General features: G+C 40.8%; 1 protein-coding gene across 1 annotated transcript in view; it reads left to right on the top strand.

The window, feature by feature from the left end:
- Positions 1-19,162, top strand: part of FNDC3B (fibronectin type III domain containing 3B) — a 208,998-nt gene that overhangs the window by 137,476 nt on the left and 52,360 nt on the right. The window contains exons 8-14 of the mRNA XM_074912198.1: positions 1,814-1,971; positions 4,188-4,247; positions 6,741-6,879; positions 7,208-7,261; positions 15,539-15,663; positions 18,257-18,431; positions 19,015-19,101. Of these exons, the coding sequence (XP_074768299.1) occupies positions 1,814-1,971; positions 4,188-4,247; positions 6,741-6,879; positions 7,208-7,261; positions 15,539-15,663; positions 18,257-18,431; positions 19,015-19,101 (798 nt within the window). The remainder of the gene's footprint in view (positions 1-1,813; positions 1,972-4,187; positions 4,248-6,740; positions 6,880-7,207; positions 7,262-15,538; positions 15,664-18,256; positions 18,432-19,014; positions 19,102-19,162) is intronic.

The following is a 19,162-nucleotide window of genomic DNA, read 5'->3' as shown; positions in this document are numbered from 1 at the left end:
GTTTTGAAGCAAACCTTGATTTCATAGCATCATAAAAATATAACTAGAGCAAGAAATTCCATGAAAATTCATACAAGAATTTGCATGTTTATATTTTTTTACCAAAAAAGCTGGATGGTACTTAAAACTTATTGCCTTACAACTTCTTACACATTAAGTTGAACAGAGATTTTCTTTTGGGCAAGACTTAAGTGTGCTGCTATAAACTAAAGTCTTCAACTTTTGAGAGCACAGGGCTTAAGCTGAGACATTTCATGGTGTCACCTACTTGTCAGCCTGTTTAAAAGTGGATTTATGACTTGCTCCAAAACAATCTGCTTGATATATGGGTATCACACACAACAGTTGCAGTGCTCTTCAGCTGGAAGCAATGTGTTTTCGCGTGAGAAGTTAAATATTCTCCATTATATAAAGATATCCAGAGGCTGGATTTGTAAACAAGCAGCCCCTGAAAGCTGATTGCTAGTATTTCATTATCAAATGAGCAAGGTGCTTCAATTGTCTCAAGAAAAGTGTAGGAAATGTGTAACTAAGCACCTGCATCATTCATCTTACACCTTCTAGAAGAACATTTCTCTCTGTGTGTTGGAAAAATCTGTTAAAATGATATAGGAGAAATGGATTAATAATATAAGAACCTCATGCTTTGATTCTTCCTCATTGAGGCTAGCTAAAAAAATATTTTTTAAATTTTCACTACAATTAAGAAAGAAAAACGTAGCTGTTTTCATTACGAAAGTGGAGAGTTTGTGGCAGAGACCTTGAGGCTGTGGAGGTTTTGAGGCTTCCCTGGGCTTTTTTCAGAAGGTGTGCATAAAAATGTTGTGCTGTCTTTCCAGCACAGCCAGTGCAACTATTGTTTTTTATTTCTTTGGAGACAGTGGCCGGGGGGAGGATTTTTTTTTTTTTTTCTTTCTTGGCTTGATAACAGAAGGCTGTTCTCTGGGAAGCTGCTGTTCGGTACGTGCAGCTGATGAGCGATGCCTCCGGCACTGTGCCAGCGGGCTCTCCTGGTGAGAAAGGCGATGCTAGTTCTGTAAGCTTGATCAGTCTAGAGTTATGTTGACCTGTGTCTCCAGAAGAATACAGCTGCACTGGTGGAGAGATAAAGTTTGTTTTGGTGCAGGGGTTTGAGGTATTTTTTTTTCTGTGTTTTATTAAAAGAGAGTCCTCACCCGCCTGCCTTTGAGGTGTCGCACCCATGGGTGGCTACAGATTATACATGCAGTCTTTCTTTTGGGGCACAAAGTGATTGACTTGCAATGTAATTTTTAACTGACAAGTTAGATTTCTATTATGATTTTCCCTTATGCTTTTGAGTCAGTATAACCTTGTAGATTGAACTGGGGTTTCTTACTTATTTGCAGTTGAATTATTGCAGTTTCAGATTACAAGAACAGGATGACTTATAAAGCCATCAGTAGAGAATTTCCCTAAAAAAAAGGTTTAGAAAACTAATGGTGTACAAAACAATCTGTAGGATAAAATCTTTGTTCCACTTAGTTCCTCTTCCCTTCTGATAGCGGCCACAGCAGCAGGTACCTCCAAAATGGTGTGAGACATGCTTTGTGGGATGCTCAGACAGTGACGAGCCAGGGGACATCTCTCTGTGTTCCTCATCTGTTGGAGATGAATTTATGCCATCAATTCGGTTTTTTGTTTGTGGTGTTGATGACCATTTCTGACCCTTTTCACCTCTAGATCTGAAATTTCATTTTTACGTGAAGCTGATTGTGAAGATGCGAGCAAAAAGCAAATACTTCAAGGACTGTGTTTTTCTTGGAATTCAGAGTAACCGATGTTTCTTTTATAGGTTACAAATATTCAAGCAAGAACAGTTTCACTTTCCTGGTCACCTCCCACTGGCCTTCTAAATGCAGATAGACACAACAATGGTTTGCCTTACACCTGTACCTACGAGGTTGCCTTATCGGATAAAGGGAGGGATGGAAAATACAAGATAATTTACAGGTAACAACATAATTTTTACACTTGTGTTTTCATTAGGAATAAATTCTGTGAGCTTTTCCGGGTGTATTTTGGCATGCCCATCAGTCACAGACAAGAGGCACATTGGAACACCCTGTACTTGCTCCCTCGCTGTCCCAGCAGCCCCTCTCGCTGGAGGAGCTTGCAGGGAGCTGGTTAAGTGCATGTCACAAGGTCCCTAATTGTCTTCACATCCCACCTCCCCGACACGTGGCAAATCTCGCATGTGATGCTGTCTCTCCCATTGCCAATGGAAAAGTTATTTTTTCCTCTTACGCTAAATGTCAAAACCTTTCGTGTACACCATACAGATGGGATAGTCTTCCTCATAGGCTAAACTTGTGTGGACTTGCAGAATTAAGAACAGTAAAGCTTGCTTTCTGAGCTAACAAGCAAGAGTCTGAGGGCTTTACTGCCTCATAGCATCTTAAATGAGCAGAGGAAGGAGCACACCAATCACTATGCTATGTAGGCTCCCTAGAAAAACCTGAATACTTGGCGCTCGGCAGTCTTCAGTAAAAATTCAGAGGGATTTCTCTGTCTCTCCTTCCAATGATTCTCTGAGCTTATTCTGTGATCAAGTACATATGGTGCTATGCCTTTCTTTTTCCCTGCTAATGACGACTAGGAAATAAAATTTTGAGATGTGACCTTGGCTATTGTGAAATAGCTAATCCTTCCCAAATCTTATTAAATAAAGTCCAGGTGATACAGCATTTATGGATTTACCTCTCGAGACCAAACCATCTCCATTGTTAAGATTTCCTGTGAATTAGGGGATTCCTCTTGGTATGCTAGAGGCAGGTCTGCATGAACTGTCTTGGGTAATACAGAAAGAGCGTATTAACCAGGGAAACACTGGGAGTTTTTTGCTGGTATTTACCCTAGCTCTTTGTGAGCCACTGTGAGCATCTCTACAGGTTAATGTGTGCTGCTGAGCTCTTCGAATGGGAAGGGCACTTTCTAATACTATTTGTGCTTGCTGGTGTGATGGCTGCACATTTTCTCCTGCTTATGAAATGTTGTGCATCTGTTTTAAAGCTGCTAGTAGTAATCTGTCTCCTGCTGCTGGCCAGCGTACAGCCATTAGTTTCATGTGGTACACTCCGTCGTGAGCAGTGTGGCTATAGGCAAAAGAAAGTCTGCAAGAAAGTCTGTTGAATACATTGCCTTTGCAAGGAGGTGCCCTCAGTTCAGAGGGAGAACGCTGAAGTTGCAGAGCACTGGATTATATGAAAAAAATAAGGGGTTTTGGTGGATTTCTGGCAACCCAGAAGGCATTTGCTTTCTGGTTGATTTTGTTCTCCTGATTTTAAGATATCTCCCTGTATTTGTCCAACTAGCTATGAAATATTTCTTTATGCTAAATTGACAATTTTCTTGTTTCCCATATTTTAATAAAATCATGAATCAGCCAAGCAGTTACATGAGATGGCTATTACTTATTAAGCACTGACCCGTACCTTAATCTTCACAGAATTGGCAACACATGACTGAGCCTAGTGTTCATTTACCAGCAAACAAGCCAAAAGGGAAAAGAATAGCCCTAACCATGTTGGCTACATGTGAAATTAATAGATTATACACTGTTTTTTTCCAAAAATGTCTGAAACTCTGTGCTTTTACTTTTCTTGGTATTGAAAGAGATCGGGGTCCAGCTGTTAGGACATTAATTGAATGTCTCCTTGCCGTGGTCCTCAGAGACTGTGGTTCTGGAAGAGAAAGCAAATAAGTGAAAGGACTGTGCAAGAAACTGTACTTTTTTCTCTGAAGTTCAATGACTCACTTTTTATAAAGTATTTTGAAATAGTGAATGTGCAGAAAGTACAAAAGTTATGTATTGATTCTTCTCTTTTCAGCTCTGGGGGGGTTGAAAACCACAGTGAGCTTTATGCAAATATCAACCAAATGTGAGGATAGCATTGAAATAAGACCCTATAGCTCGCTCACTGTATAAATTGGAATAACAACTACTCCTATGTATATGTAGCTTTATAAAGTTTTCAAGAAACATGAAGTATGTTGACAAATTGTTGGTATATTGTTAAGTACTGTTTATCTGCGGTGGGATTTTATTTTCTTCTTTCAAATCATAATATGTGGTAGTCTCTAGTCACTGGAAAATCACTAGCTGTGCTAAGTACGATACTGCTTTTCATAATTTATTGATTTGTTGGGTTTGGGCTTTTTTCCTGCAGTGGAGAAGAATTAGAGTATAACCTGAAAGACCTTAGGCCAGCAACAGATTATCACGTCAGGTGAGTTAGTGTGAATGTTTCTTAAATATAAACTCTTCAAATATATGAGAATAAACGTGAAAGTTTTCTGTCTAATTATACAGCGTAGCTCAAGAATTTAATTTCCTTCATAAATACTCCTTGCTTTGTAAAGTAAATCTGCTGATTACAGGTCCATCTGATCATAGTAAGTTCAGCATTTTTAACCCCAAAAACTGGATTCACACTGACCTGTCTTGATACTTTTCAGAACATATTGCTCTTTATTTCTAAAAAATGTGTAATTTATTAAATATTAACACACTCAGTTTTGCTCCCTGTTTAACACTGTATTTTCTGCTCACGTTGCATTTATTTTGAAGACTTTGCTTATGAACCAAGGCTTCAAATTTACATCCTGTTCACTTATGCTCGATATCCTTTTTAAAAAAATTCTTTCACCCCTGTCTATTTTTTCCTTCTGTTTTTCAAGACAAGGGCTAGCTTTGACGTGCCTTCTCACATCAAGGCTGCTCATGTTTGCAAAACTTTATAGAACACTTTGCTCTGAGCTCTAAAAGGGATGCAACACTAAAATATGTCTGTCTTGCTCTGATACTGTAGCTTTTTTTTTTTTTTTAAAGAATACTTTCTAGAGGAGCCCTAATGAACTTTTCAAGCAGAAACACAAGACCCAAAGTAAACTTCTTGAAAATAAGATGCAGACTCCCAGGTCAGGCAGTAGTCCCAGCCCTAGCAGCGAGCGGATGGTAGCAAGGAGGAGAAAGTTGTAGAACACTACTGAGCTTCCTGCTGTAAGCACTGGAGCATCACTTTTAAAGCCAGCTTCAAACAGCAGCGCGGTCACCAAGCACAGCTCAGCCTTGAGGTCTTGTGTGATTTTTAGGGGCGTTGTGGGTATTTGCCCTGTATCCTGTCCGACTTCTTTCTCCTTACCTATAGCTCCCTCCACCTTCCTGCAGGTTTGCCAAATTAGAAGTCATTTGTGAACAGTTAGCAATTTCTGTTTAAAAAGAAGTGACTCTTAAATATAAAAGTCAGACTTAAAAAGCAGCAGCACGTGTTTGTAGTGGAGGAAACCGACACTGAAAAGGCTGACTGTTTGCTTTCCATGACATTTTTTCCTTCACTGAAACAGTGTTCTGTATTAGTGACTGTGAAGAAATAAATTTGTTAAGTAAAGAAATTTATGGGGCCAGCACTTACTCAGCAGATTGCCTTGGGTCACCTTAACCTTGGCAGCATCTCTTGGGCTTTCGTTTCCACGCAGACAAGCTGCTTGTGCTTACTCCTGCCCTGCTGGGCCCTGGGCACCCAGGAGAAACCTGCTTTGCTCTGAATCTACCTCCTACCTCTTCAAGTAGTATTATTTTGGTACCTTCAGAGAGGACTGTGCTCAGTGCTTCAATGACTTGCAGAAGATGCTCATTAAGATCGTTTTTGCATGTTTGTATTCCCCAGTGATGTATTTGATGCTTAGCTATGCTGATTTCCAGCACATGTACATACCACTTGCCAGATGCAGACTCAATTAATTAATTGCATTTATTTTCACTCCTGACTGCTAACAGGTGATGGGTAAAGCAGTGCTATAGCAGTCCTTGTGAACCTCCCTCAAAAGGTTTGATTCTATGTAGGTGGCTATTGTACATAAATTACTCTTATCTACTGAAAACAAATTTAGAAATTGCCCTTTCTTAAACTCTGCATTCAAGTACACAATGGCTATAGCCAGCTCACAGGTCATTGTCCGGTCATGGTGTGAATGTTTTTTTTGAGTAGAAGACTTCCAATTTGCACTTTTCTTTTGCTGCTTGAAAAAATGTGAAGGGAAAAAATAACATCATTAATTTTTCAGAGAAGAGCCCCTCGTGAGGAAGCACTCAACTATATTGTATTCACTTTCCCACATTATTTGGTATTGTATATCCACCCTCTTGCTGATATATAGAGGATTTGCCTGAACTCAGATTTGCTTTGAAGATTTTTAGTTTATCAGAGCAGTGTTCCTGAGCTGTGTTAGTTCTAATTCATGGAGCTCCACTGAGTGTTGACACCTGAGCTATGCAGGAGAAGCTTGTACCCACGGAAGGAGCCTAGCAGTTACTACACTTAACGTGGTACATGTGAATCAAGTGTAAACTAGGCATTTAAGTTCATACCTTCTTCTCATGAGTTCATACTTTCTTTTGTATTGCAAAGAGGATTTTAGCACAGTGTATGAAAGTCTGGCAATAGCCAAGGGAATGGTGGTGGAAAGAAAAAATTATGATGATAACTGTGGTCTGTGGGAGTATTTGCACAAAACAAACCAAAATATTCCTCTTCTGCTGTGAATTTTTTTGCATACTTGTGTCAAGTGAAGTGCAGTAATGATAGCCACTGGTCTGTGAGAAATCTGTCATTAGTGGATGGTATCATGGATGCTTTGGTAGTCAAATACTGTGGCTGAGGCAGTGCTGTCTCATCTTGTAACTGTCAGCAGATTCATAACCATTTGAATATTGTTTCCAGGGTATATGCAACGTACAACTCAGTAAAGGGATCCTGCTCAGAGCCAGTAAGCTTCACCACTCACAGCTCAGCACCGGAGTGTCCCTTCCCACCCAAACCCTCACACAGGACCAAAAGCTCCTTAACCTTACAATGGAAGGTAGGTAATGCTTGGATTGGGCAAGAAAGCAGTGAAAAACACAGTTTACTGGAAGTGAGCATAACTGTTGAAAATAATTTAAAGCTGAGACTAATTTTTCTGTAAGGGACTTGAACTTACTGTACTCTGACAAATCCCTCCCAGTGCATTGACTTAACTGTGTTTTCATTACGTCCAGCTTCTTCTCGGTATTTGTTAAGAGGTTGCCAAGCCATGTGCAAACCCCAAGCTTTAGTTTCACTTCGAACTGTAGTCATTTTCCTGGGGGATGGGAGGAGTAGTTTTCTCTTACTCCCCAAAATCACCTTTTATTTACCTTTGTTCGTAGGCACCCATTGATAATGGTTCAAAAATCACCAGCTACCTTCTGGAGTGGGATGAGGTAAGTAGTGACTAGTTGAAATAAATGCATAAATGAATGGCACTCAGACTTTACAAGGATTTGCTGAGTTAAGAAAAATAATTAAATACAGGAGAAAGTAGAAGTAGGCAAATGAAATCCTGATGGCATTAGGTAAAGAGTTGGAAAGGTGAAAGGGTCAGTGGAGGGAAAACTTTTCAGTGTGTTCTGCTTCTGTACTCTGAAATCTAACTTTTCCTTGCTAACTTGGTGTACTTTATTTGTTAACTAGCATTACTTGTTATTTAATTACTTGTGATGTATCTTAGAGCTCTCTTCATGATCTCTTCCTTCTGGATGCTGTCTGAGTGCAGAATACAACACTGGTCCTGCCTCAAGGGAGAAGAGGCATCATCTTGCAGCCCTTCCTACAGAGAATGTATGCAGGGGGGGTCCTTTGGATTAATTTGCGTCAATTAGTCCCCTTCCAGACACAAAAGGAAATAAGTTCTCTGTCCCAAAGATCTTACACTGTCAGTGAGCAGCATGCTGTTGAGGAGAGTGCCAAAAGCAAGATCTGCTGGAGGGTGGGTTCTGGTTGTGAGTCCTCCCTCCATCCCTTTCCGACTCCTTTCCGTTATGCAAGCCATATTTCTGCAGAAAGCATGAGACAGTGAATATCATCTTTCAAGGAAAAATATTTATCGGGTGACAGAAAAGTCTTGAGCAACACATAAAGAAAAAAAGATGGTGAGTCAGGAAATGAATCCTGTGAAGGGGTGTTTATCTGTATAGTCTGAGAAACATCTCTTGAGGCTTTTAGTAGCCTAAAAATAATATCCTAAAGGGACTATTCTGTTATGAATAATTTTCCTTCATTTCGCTAGTAATGAGTTCCTATCATTCTGCTACCTGTTGGATGTTTAGAACCTCTCACTGTGCAAACATTTGTGTGCATTATCACAGCAAAGTGGAGTCTACATGACAAGAAACCCACTGAACTGAACTAAAACGAAACAAGAAGTTCAGAATGGCTTGCTGCCCCTGTCTGCATAATGGAAGAGGAAAGATTGTCAGTGGAGAAGAAAAAAGTGGAGCATGAGGTCACAGAAAAGGAGATTTAAAAGATATTTCTTCAGAAGGATGGGCCAGGATGATCCCATTACATCTTCGGTGACACCCTGACTCTGCGGTTGTGATCTCTTGCAAGGCTTCCACTAACTTGGAGCCACGGGAACATAACAGCACCGAGCAGTGAGGCGGAGGAAATGTGAATGATTCCAGCCTGCAAGGGGAAGGGAAGCAACAAAAGCTCTTGTCAGAAGAAAGACCAACAACAGACCATTAATACAGTGCAAATACTTTTGATGTTAATTTTGTCCACATGGAGCCTAGTCATAACTTTGGATATATGTAAAGCAATTCTAAAATGCTCTTGTCCTTTAAACCCTATAATACTGAGTATATACCTGGAGTCTTGTCTTCAGAAAGAATTATGATGATGTCTGCTTTTCATAGGGCAAAAGCAGTTTGGTTTAGGCTAGCTTATGTGCCAAGGGGGAAAAATGAAGGCATCCATATTCCCTCAGTCTGTCTATTTTAATTTCCTTGTTTTCTCAGTAATAGTACTGAAATGTGAGACCCCAGTGCATATCTAGCCAGCAAAGATGAAAGAATAATGGCCCTCCACAAATTAACGTGGTACATCTCCAGTGGTTTGACATGACTCCTGACTGAAATGTAGTTGTTTGTGAGATGGTTAATGCCACAGGTGTAGCTTCTCTGAATTTTTTTTTTCTTTCTGATATGAGACAGAAATCCAGTTTTGAATTGCTGAGTTAAAACTTGCTATTAAGGCTTATTGAAGAAAGTCTGAAGATAGAGGCTGGGTGCACCTGCATCTGTAGGAGCCTCATCTACCTGCAACAGTGAGCTCAACAAGCTGTTCCATTCACTTTTTCATGTGCCATTGCAAGCTGTGTCTCTGACGTAGGGTGCAGTTAGCCACCAGAGTTATGGCACCCAAGTACAAAAGAGAATTCACTTGCAATGCCCTGTACCCTCGCACTTGGTTGTGTAAACTCCACGTAAGCAAAAGCACCGGCTTTGTTACAATGCCACACTGTGTCCTTGTGAAATCAAGAAATAAATACATCAGGGAAGAGGAGAACGCTTGCCAGGCAACAGCGAGTGCTCTGCCAGATCTCAGCTAGAGCAACATTCATTAGCTACAGGGCACAGAATAAAATATAAACATGGAAAATCAGCAATCAGAAGGAAATTAAATTGTGGCTGCAAAGCAGAGGGGGCTTTGCATGAGTGGAGAACAAGAAATGTGTCCGATGATAAAGTCAGAAAAACACCCTAAAATAACAGTCTGCCTTGAGAAGTTGAATCCCCTTCTAGGGAAGGATGGAGTGCAAGCGAGCCACGAAAGCCCTCGCCACACGGAAGCAACACGCAGACCATGGGAAGCTTTTGTGCAAAGGCTGCAGCCTCAGACTGTAGAAACAGAACTGCCGTCAGACACAGGAGATGCGGGGAGTGGTGGAGGTGGTCAGACGAGCGTGGCTGGCTGTACCCCAGGCACGCCCGTGTGTCCCCCGGCTCGAGCTGTGCTACCCGCTCCCACCAAAGGAGGGGCTCCGGCAGCCCCTCCGTGCTCCCACACCCTGGGTAACAGGTTGTCTTTCTCTGGGGCAACTCAGACCTTGGAGCAGGTCAGATGCTCGATGGTATCTCCACTAGTTCCTCCTGGTTTTACAGGGCAGAGGTATGGTTTACAGCATCTAAAAGCAGCCAGGAGTGTAGATGACACCGCTTGTATAAGCAAAAAATTAATTATTGCTGTAAGACAATGGCAGAAGTGGCATGTTTCATAGCCGTAGGATTAAGTGAGGTTGTGAATTGTAGCAAGAGGACAGCATCTCATTTCTTCGTGGCTGCAGAGTTGGGGAGTCGCTCAGGGCTGAGGTGCTGCAGTGCCAGCTGGGTGCTGGGGGGGTTCTGCCTGGGACCCTGGGTGCACTGCTCCTTGGCAAGCCCCATGCACCCCACCCGCCTGTCACATGCTCCCTGCTCCTCTGGAGGGTCACTTGAGGGACTGGAGAAAAGCGTTCAAGGCAGGTTTGGTTTTTTGATTTGTTTTGTAGGGGTTTTGGTGGGGATTTTTTGTTTACTGTATCTTGCTGACAATAGCTGCAGTACCATTCCCATTCTCAGGTTTAGCTGTCTTTTCTCATATATACTTTAAAAATCTTCTTTTACCCCATTAGATGAGCTTTAGATGAAACACAAATCATTTGCGTTTGTTTCTTCATTAGAATTAGGTGTGTTGTATTCTTGACTTACTTGGATGAAGAGAAGGTTATACTGCTCTAATATATCACTGTGCCAGTTCTACCCAGCTGCTGCTTCTTCAGCTTAATTCTGAGTTTTGGTGTTTCTCCTGACCTGCAGACTCTGGAAGATGGAGTAGTCAATAGACAAATCTGTTCCTGCTATTCTACCTTTTTCCCTCCCAATTTGGACTGGCGTTACACGTTAGTTAGAAAATGCAAATACTTTCTTTCTCAGTACTGATGTAGAACTTGGAATTATAGTTGAATGCCTTGCTAATAAACTGGTTTAGCTTAAAATGCCTGAAGAACTATGGAGGACAGTCTCCATTCTTTAACAGCAAAGTAAAAGGCCAGTTCAGCGAATTGTCACTTGTTTAAAATGGATGTACACTGGCAAAGTTTCCATTGGCTTCAGAGGAGTTAGGATCAGCCCCTCTTCTCAGGTATTTTGAAATTCAGTAGGATCTGAACATGCCTGCACCTCAGGTGCTTGGATTGGCAATAGCAGTCTGACAAGAAAATCAGTTCAAATTAGTAATTAAGGAAACTCTACCTTCTGGCTCTTTCTCTATAATCTTTACAAACCTGAACCCTTTGAACTTACAAACCTGTACTAGTCAGTTGATGACTTTGTGCCAGGATTGATTATTCGGGGTAAGCAAAAGGCTAATCGGAAAAAATAATGTTAAAAATATATCAAATAGGAAACATCACTGTAAAGGAGGTGATGTTTTCTCCTGATGCAAGCGCTCATCAAAATCAATAAACTGTAACTGCACTGAAAAATGCTGCTGGCACTGCTGGAAGAATCAAGCCTTTGTCACTAATCAGATGTGAAATGATCGTTCTGTGATTAAGTGGTGGTAAATAAATGTTTCCCTTGTGCATATGGATAGCGAGAGTATTCTATTAATTCTCTGTGGGCAAGTGGAGGACTGTTCCTGAGCCAGAGACAAGGACATCCCTCTCATGCAGTGTGTGTCACTGTTTTGTACAGAACTCAAAAGCAGCTTTAATTCTCATCCAGTAAGCATCTCATTTTAATTTACTTGAGAGAGACAGGTACAATACCACACTATGTAATAATTTGGTGACAGATAGTTAATAAAATGTTTATGTATAGATAAATGGTGATAATTTTGTTCTGCCACAAAGTTTTAAACTTCTCAAGGCTAGCAGAAGTGTGATTACTTATATGAGCTGGTAATCTGGGCCATGCATCTCAGTGATGGTCTACCAGAATTCAGATACACGGAGCTTCACGCTCGTTCTTGGGCTTGTGTTTGTTCACTGACCTGCCCTCTAGGTCTGTTCTGTAGCTCTGCTGCTCCTGTGGGACATGCAAGAGGAGAGTCTTGAATAAAATGGGTTTCTGTGTAAATTTCAGGGATATTCCATAGGTCCTGTTCTGTCTTCTAAAAGTTTGTGTATATAGAAAAGTCAGTTACTTTTATAAGAGCTTGCACAATAAAAGTTTTGCAGAGATATTGGAGTGTGTTACAGTAATTGCTGACAGTTAGCTCCGCAGCTTTGTGTCAGACTGAATATCAGACTGTTGCTTTTTATTGCCAACGTGAGTCAAACACAGAAGTTAATGCTGGCGTGGCCTGCAGCAGATTGCCACCTTGCCTCCTGGTTGCAGAGCTGATGCTGGCAGCTTTTATTCAGTTTTTTGCATTGAGGTCTTGTGAAGGACTGTGCTCTATTTGTGCATGTACTGTATCTGCAGTGGCCCATTCCTCCTTTCATGTTTATTTACTGTCTGCCACAGGAAGCGTGATCAACAAAACCCATTTAAAATCTCAAAACCCTTGTTTCAATAAATGTTATCTCCAAGAGAAACTTAAGTATCTTGTTTAAAGTGAGTGTCTAGCTTGAAATACGTCAGAAATAGCAGGCAAAACTCTTTACAATTGTGGTAAAATTCTGTGTTACAGTATTGTGCAGATTCTGATGGATTTGTGGAGCTGGAATGTTCTTGTTTGCTCTGACAGGCCCTGATGATGGTCACACTATGGGTTGTCCTTGTGAAGAATAGGGAACATAGGCTGGGGAAAGCAGGGTAGTGAAGAAGTCAGACAGTGGTCTCCCTTTGAAATTTGTGGATTAGAAATATTTGCGGAAATGGTACAGTGTATTTTAAGCAACTTAAGAAACATTATTCAAAGGATTAAAAGTTGGATGTCAAGTATACAAAGAATAGATGAAGGATTCTGGGAAAGCTGCAAGACTCTTGGGTGGCAGCCAGTACCAGCCTGCCAGTTGTTCCTGTCTATAATTATGCCAGCATTAGGGCTTTCATAAATCTTGGGAGAAAAGGAGCAGAGAGACTATTTCCAGGCTATTAATGCCAGGATAATTAGAAATATCGGCCAGCCTCTCCAATTAGTGCCAATAGAATCCAAAATACCAGCCAGTCTGAGTAACTTGAATACCAGTCGGTCTCAAAGCGAGTCTGGGGAATGTACAACACCACTTCTAGAAGAAAAATATATATATGAGACCAGAATTTGTACTGTTATAAAGTTGAAGATGACTTAAATGTTTGGCAACCTTTGCAAAGTTTTAACCCACCAGTTTGACAAATTGGAGTTGCCTTGGCCCATTGCTCTCAGTACAGGCATTGTGCTACAGGTGAGATTTTCCATGACTTTCCTTTTTAGCCAGCCATCGTGGTTCATCTGTTTATTGACCGCATACTTAGCATTTGGTCACTTTGTTCTTCTGGAGAAAAAGCATTAGAAAATTATTTTTAAAAAACCAAGCAGAAATCAAAAAGAATTTAAATGTTTTCAAATGCTTTACAAATAATTAAGTCGTTAAAGAGTTGGAGGAAAATTAATTTAATGCGTCTGAAGCTATAAAAGAGCTCGGATAGGGGGAAAAAAACCCAACCCTGTTCTTTCTAGTCCTGCACTGATGGATGGATATTTTACTAAAACATAAGATGACTAATTAGGTTTTGTATAGTCTGGATTTTAAGTGTGTTATTGCTGAGCTGGGAAGTATGATGACCTATTATTTTTTTCCAAAAGGAGTTTTATCATATAATTGTATATCTAGGGATTTTAGGTCTGAAAATTATTTCTCATTTACAAAAGACTTTTGCTTTAAGATTCATGATTCTCTTCCAATTCCACCCCTTAATTTACTGGAGCTATACGGTAATGTTACAGCTGGAGCAGGTGGGTGAAATTGAAGAAAACTGGGTATAAAGCCAAGTTCTAGAACAAGTGTAGGATCATACTGTGTAAATAAAAGTAAGTTATGACTGTTTGCCAGTGTGCTAAATGTCCCTACGTTGCCTCCAAATTGTTGTGCTGTGCTGGAGGTCTTCATGATAATTTCCAGCTTTCTAAACACATTTTTGAGATTTACTACAAACATTTTATGGAGTTCTTCCTTCTGGGTTGCAATCTGAATAAAAAGTAGTGGGAATTGATAGGGGCTGGAGAATGTGGCAGTGAAAAATATATGTCCCACTTGGGGTTTTTTGAGATCTTTAATGATGAAGTGATGTATTGAGCATGGAGGAAGGACTGTGTGTGGGAGGACAGACAGAGCCCAAGGAGGCAGCAGCAGGTGAGGCTGTTGGTTGCAGTAAGGGACGTCTGTATAAATGGTTTTCCTGTTAGTCTGCCTAGGCATAGCAACATTGAGTCTTTTGTCAGGCTGGTGTGTATCAGGTGAAACGAGTAGCCTTGTCTATGGGCAGATGTTAATTTTCCTGAGATAAAATAAAAATTAAAAATTGTGGAACAGGTGCCAAAAATAGTAAATGGCATAGCAGAGCTCTTGGGTCAGAAGATGTTGCAGAAATGGGCATAACTTTATCTCCTAGACCAGTTTGAGCCCATGGATGTCCTTTGCTAGGTTTCTGTTCTGGTGTGCTTTTGGGTTCTTCGTGAAGTAATTGTCTGTTAATTTTATATTCAAGTATTGAAATTTAAACTCCTTTAAACTGGTTCAGCTCAAGTACATATTATTTATATAGAGTTCAGTAATCCATGCCCTTTCTCCTGAAAGATTTCAGATTGACCATTTCCCACATGTGGCATGGGAAGAGACCAGTTATTCTTGTCTTGGGGTCTCTGTCCTGCAGAAAGAGGTTGGCTTGGTTTTTACTGTAGGGCATCCCTAGTTGGGTTGGATTGAAAAAGTTTTTGTTTTGTTTTAAACGTGTCGGGAAGGGAGAGAACTTCTGAATGTCTGTGTCCTTGGCTGTGCTGGTTTGTACCGGATGTACCTGAGGAAGGACTTGGGACCTAGAGGTGTCTTGGTACTTTCTCTCGCTGCTGCCCCATCTTGGCTTTGTCACTGTCCGGGGTCACGTTGATGTGACGCTCCCATAAACCATACCTCTGGCATCTACATTTCTTAACAGACTTGCACGTTTTCCATCAAATCCTCTTTGCTCATCACATGCCGCCTGCTCTGGAGCAGCGGGACGGATCCAGAAGCTGGCATGTTAAATACTCTGCCCTGATGAGTAAATCTCTCTGATTTACTGAGCAGAGGGTTGCACCCAGGCCTGTCCCTGTCTGGCAGCAGTCGGCTGGCCGGCGGGGAGCGGGAGCCCTCTTGTGGGATACAGGCAGGGCTTACGTGGGATTCGAGGTTCAAAAAGCTTTCGTTGCAGCTTTCCTGTGCTCCTGTGACTGGGTCGATTCAGAGATTAATTTCACCCTTAACTTGCATGCTTTTTGCTTAATGGGTAGGATAAATTGCGTTTCAAGCAGAATGACAGAAGCTGTAGATACGTCTCGGGAAGATAAACTGAAAAGAGGAGGAATCTGACAGCAGACTGACTGTGGTGATCTGTATTATTTTAGGTAGTGTAGCAATGCTGGTGGTGGCTTACACAGCTTTCTTTGCACGGTGCCTGTATGACAGTGTCTAATTTTAATATCTCTCCTTAAAATAAGAACAGTGTGGTTTTGTTTCATAGCTATGCAATTACAGATTTCTTTCTTTCTAGGGAAAGAGAAACAGTGGTTTCAGAGAATGTTACTTTGGAAGCCAGAAGCATTGCAAGTTGACTAAGCTTTGTCCAGCTTTGGGTTACACCTTCCGATTAGCAGCTCAGAATGACATCGGTACTAGGTAAGTTACCCAAGGTACACGCTTTCTTGAGGAAAAGGTGGTGGTTGAGAAGTTTAACTATCAATGACAGTGTAAAGAGGGATTTCTGGGGGGATTTTTGTTTTTTTTTTCTTAATTGTTTTGCGTTAAATATCTGACATTTGCTCTATTAATAATGCTTTAGAGTATGTCACACCTTCCCTGGTGGTATCATTCACCTCCCAGGGAATTGCTGTGTACCTTCAGTGGGATGAGGTTAGCCTAGGAAGATAGGCTCCTTTTGAGGTGTTAAATGGTGTTTTGTGGTCTATTCCTCATACAAAAAGAATACATCTGTTATGTAAAATTCCCACTAGGGACTTCTGTGAACCAAGAAAAACAAGCAAGAGGAAGCTAAGTTACAGATTTTGAAAGGAATCTCGATATATTTATTTTTCTGGTTTAAACCAAAGCCCTTCTGTCTTTTTTTTTTTTTTTCAGCAGTACAGTCCCTTCCTTTTCTTCAGGACTGTCAGAGGTGGCTGATGGGGTAGGAAAGAGGGGTGAGAGAGCCAGGACTGAGAGAGGACAGGCATGGCCAAGGGCCTTGCAACATGGGTTTCAGGTTCTGCTTTTCTTTGCACATGAACAGGTGTGCTCAAATGAAGATGATGAGAAATCAGACTTATCACAACCATCCGGGAGCTGCTGGGGAGCACGGGGCTAAAATGTTTTGCAGCTGAGGACCGGAGTGTGCCCAAAGAGGCATTGTGCTGCAGGGGCTGTGCCCTCCTGTACTCTCAGAAGGAAAATAGGCCAGGAAAAGTTTAGCTGTGAAGAAGCTAAACATCCAGTGCTCTTGTGTACTCCTTTATTGTCCTTCTTAGCTAAACAGGATCTAATCATTATTACAAGAAGGACAGAAAAAGAAACACTAGTGGTCTATAGCAGTGTGTTTTGCTGAGGGACATTCCTGTATTGTTCTCTCTTCCAAAGCACAAACCTCTTGGTAATATATAGCTTTAAAAAGTTTCTTTATTCATGTTCCTGTGTTTTCCCTCTGAGATGCACCGGGACTGTTTTCATGTATGCACAGAGCTCTTTTTGCCAACTTCTTGCAAGATTATTTCCCTCACTGTTGAAATAATACTTGATCTGGAGAGAGCAAGAGACTTGAACTGGAGCTGCTGAGTGTAACTGGAAGGGGACTGACAGTTTTGTTCAAAGTTCCCAGTTTTGGCATTTCTTTTCTTTGCCAGATTCCAGATTTTTAAAATATCTTAGGGCATGCTTCAACCCTTCCCCCCACCTTATTTTGTTCTTCTCTCTTTTTTTTCTCTCTCTTTTTTTTTTTTTTTTTTTTTTCCTCCGGCTGTTGAGAAGGGAGTGAACTAAGAACTATATTTATGGTCAGCTGCTCTGTGTTAATCTATGAGATAAGCACCAACAGCACATGGCTTATTTTCATAGACAGCACTCAAAATTAAGACATGATGGTGTCATCTAACACTTCATTTTGTAAGATGGTTTTGTTTGGTTGTAATGCTCGTAGACTTACCATTTAAGATCATTTTTGTCTTGTTCAGGTGTTAGTTGTAGGTGGATTTTTTTTAACTGTAGGAATATTTCAGCAGACGTTACTTTTGCGAAGGAAGACTCAGAAAAACGAGATGTGGCTTGTCATGTGTATTAAATTTATGCAGTGACTTTAAGGAACAAAATACGTTTGTACTTTGGAAACTGAGATTTGAAAAGTGCAAGAACGTTACCTTCACTTGAGAGTTCTGTTGTTTTCACCAAAATCTGTCTGCTTTAAACCTTGTTCTCAAATTTCCATTGTACATGACCTATTTTGCATGGAGTCTTAAGTAAACTCTTTTTTACACTTTCATGGCACAACTGCCTATTATGTTTCAAGTCATTGTGTGCAGGATGAGAGCATGCATCTCCTCTGCTGCAGATGTTCTCTCTGGTTGCAACCTGAGCTGAGCAAAAGAGCAAGTTGATGCTCAGCTTAAAATGCAAAGAAGTTTGGGCAGGGAAATTTGGAAAGGAGTAGACCCAGCCTGAGGGGTTGGAAGGTATCTGTGCCTGCACCAGACAGCTTCTACGTGATGCTGAGCATGTATGGTCATGACTGGATAGATTTTCCCTGCTTTCTCTGGAGGGGAGATATCTGAAACAGTGGGACTAGATTTGCTGAAGCACTCTGCTTTTAGAGGTGTAGCTTAAATAGAAGTTGTATTCTGAATTTTTAAAAGGTGGAAACTGCATCTCAAGTTCAGCATCTAAAAGTTGAACGCTTGGGGCTTTGTTTCTTATGTTTTAGTTCCCCGTTGTTAAGTGAGACTTTACTTCACAGTGAATAGTCAGCTAATATTTTTAGGCAATCAGATGCTATTTTTTGCAGTGTTATTGTGATGAGATCTGTAAAAATGACTGTGAGGACACATACAATCCTGTGTTTTCTAATCTTAGTTCTGACATTTCCTAACTGAGGGCTTATCTCTTCCACCCGAGCAATTTTAACATTGTCTGGATTTTTTTTGAAAATGTGAAATACTTCTCTAAATACACTGTTTTTTTTCCGTGTGGTTTTGTTTTAATATACCTCTCCTTCTCTGTCTCTGTGCAGTGGGTACAGCCAGGAGGTGGTATGCTACACTGCAGGTAATATTCCTCAGACCCCTTCTGCACCAAGGCTTGTTCGAGCTGGTGTTACGTGGATCGCATTGCAGTGGAATAAAGTAGAAGGATGTACACCAGAAGAAGTGATTTCCTACACCCTGGAAATTCAGGAAGAAGATAATGTAAGTACCGTGTTACTATAAAGCATACTGCATTACTTCGGTTGAGTTTTCATTTATTAATTTGAGATCACTGAGAAGACAGTGGATTGCTGCTTTGGAGGGTCTTTTAGGAGTACTGGGTGCTTGGCAGGACAGAGCTATGAGATTTGTTCTGCTCCACAGCAGAATTATGAATCCTTAGCTAAAAATCTGTGCTGTCATCCATGATTACTTTACAAATCTTCCCAGGAGTCTGTAAGGTATAGGGCAGCTTGTCCTTTACTAGTTCAGTCTGCTGTGTCCTTCTCACTGCTGTGTGGTGTGCTTGTGTTCTGTCATCTGTCACTTCTATTTCTAGTAACATGTGTTAAACTGTCATGATTGGTTTTGTGCTTATTTTACAGCAAAATTATACTTTTGAGATCAGTTACAGCATCCTTTTAGAAGGAAAATTATTGTGGCTTTGCAGTTTAAAAGTAGTAATAATAATAAAAAAACCCACTCGACTATAGAGCCCCTTTGCTATAATGTGTTCTCGGTACAGACTATAGTACATAGAGCACTTCCTTGGTTATGGGAATTTGTTTGGTTTTGTTTTTTCTAGGATAGTGTGTTTCACCCAAAGTACACTGGAGAGGAGCAAGCCTGTACTGTGAAGAATCTCAGAAGAAGCACACAGTATAAATTCAGGGTAAAATATTTTTCCTCTTGTGATTATATAGTGTATTCTGCGTTGGGTCTTTTCTAGGTGC

This window comes from Athene noctua, chromosome 8 (assembly GCF_965140245.1).
Source record: "Athene noctua chromosome 8, bAthNoc1.hap1.1, whole genome shotgun sequence".
NCBI classification, from domain to species: Eukaryota; Metazoa; Chordata; class Aves; order Strigiformes; family Strigidae; genus Athene; species Athene noctua.
This window is presented reverse-complemented; position numbering and strand designations above follow the sequence as displayed.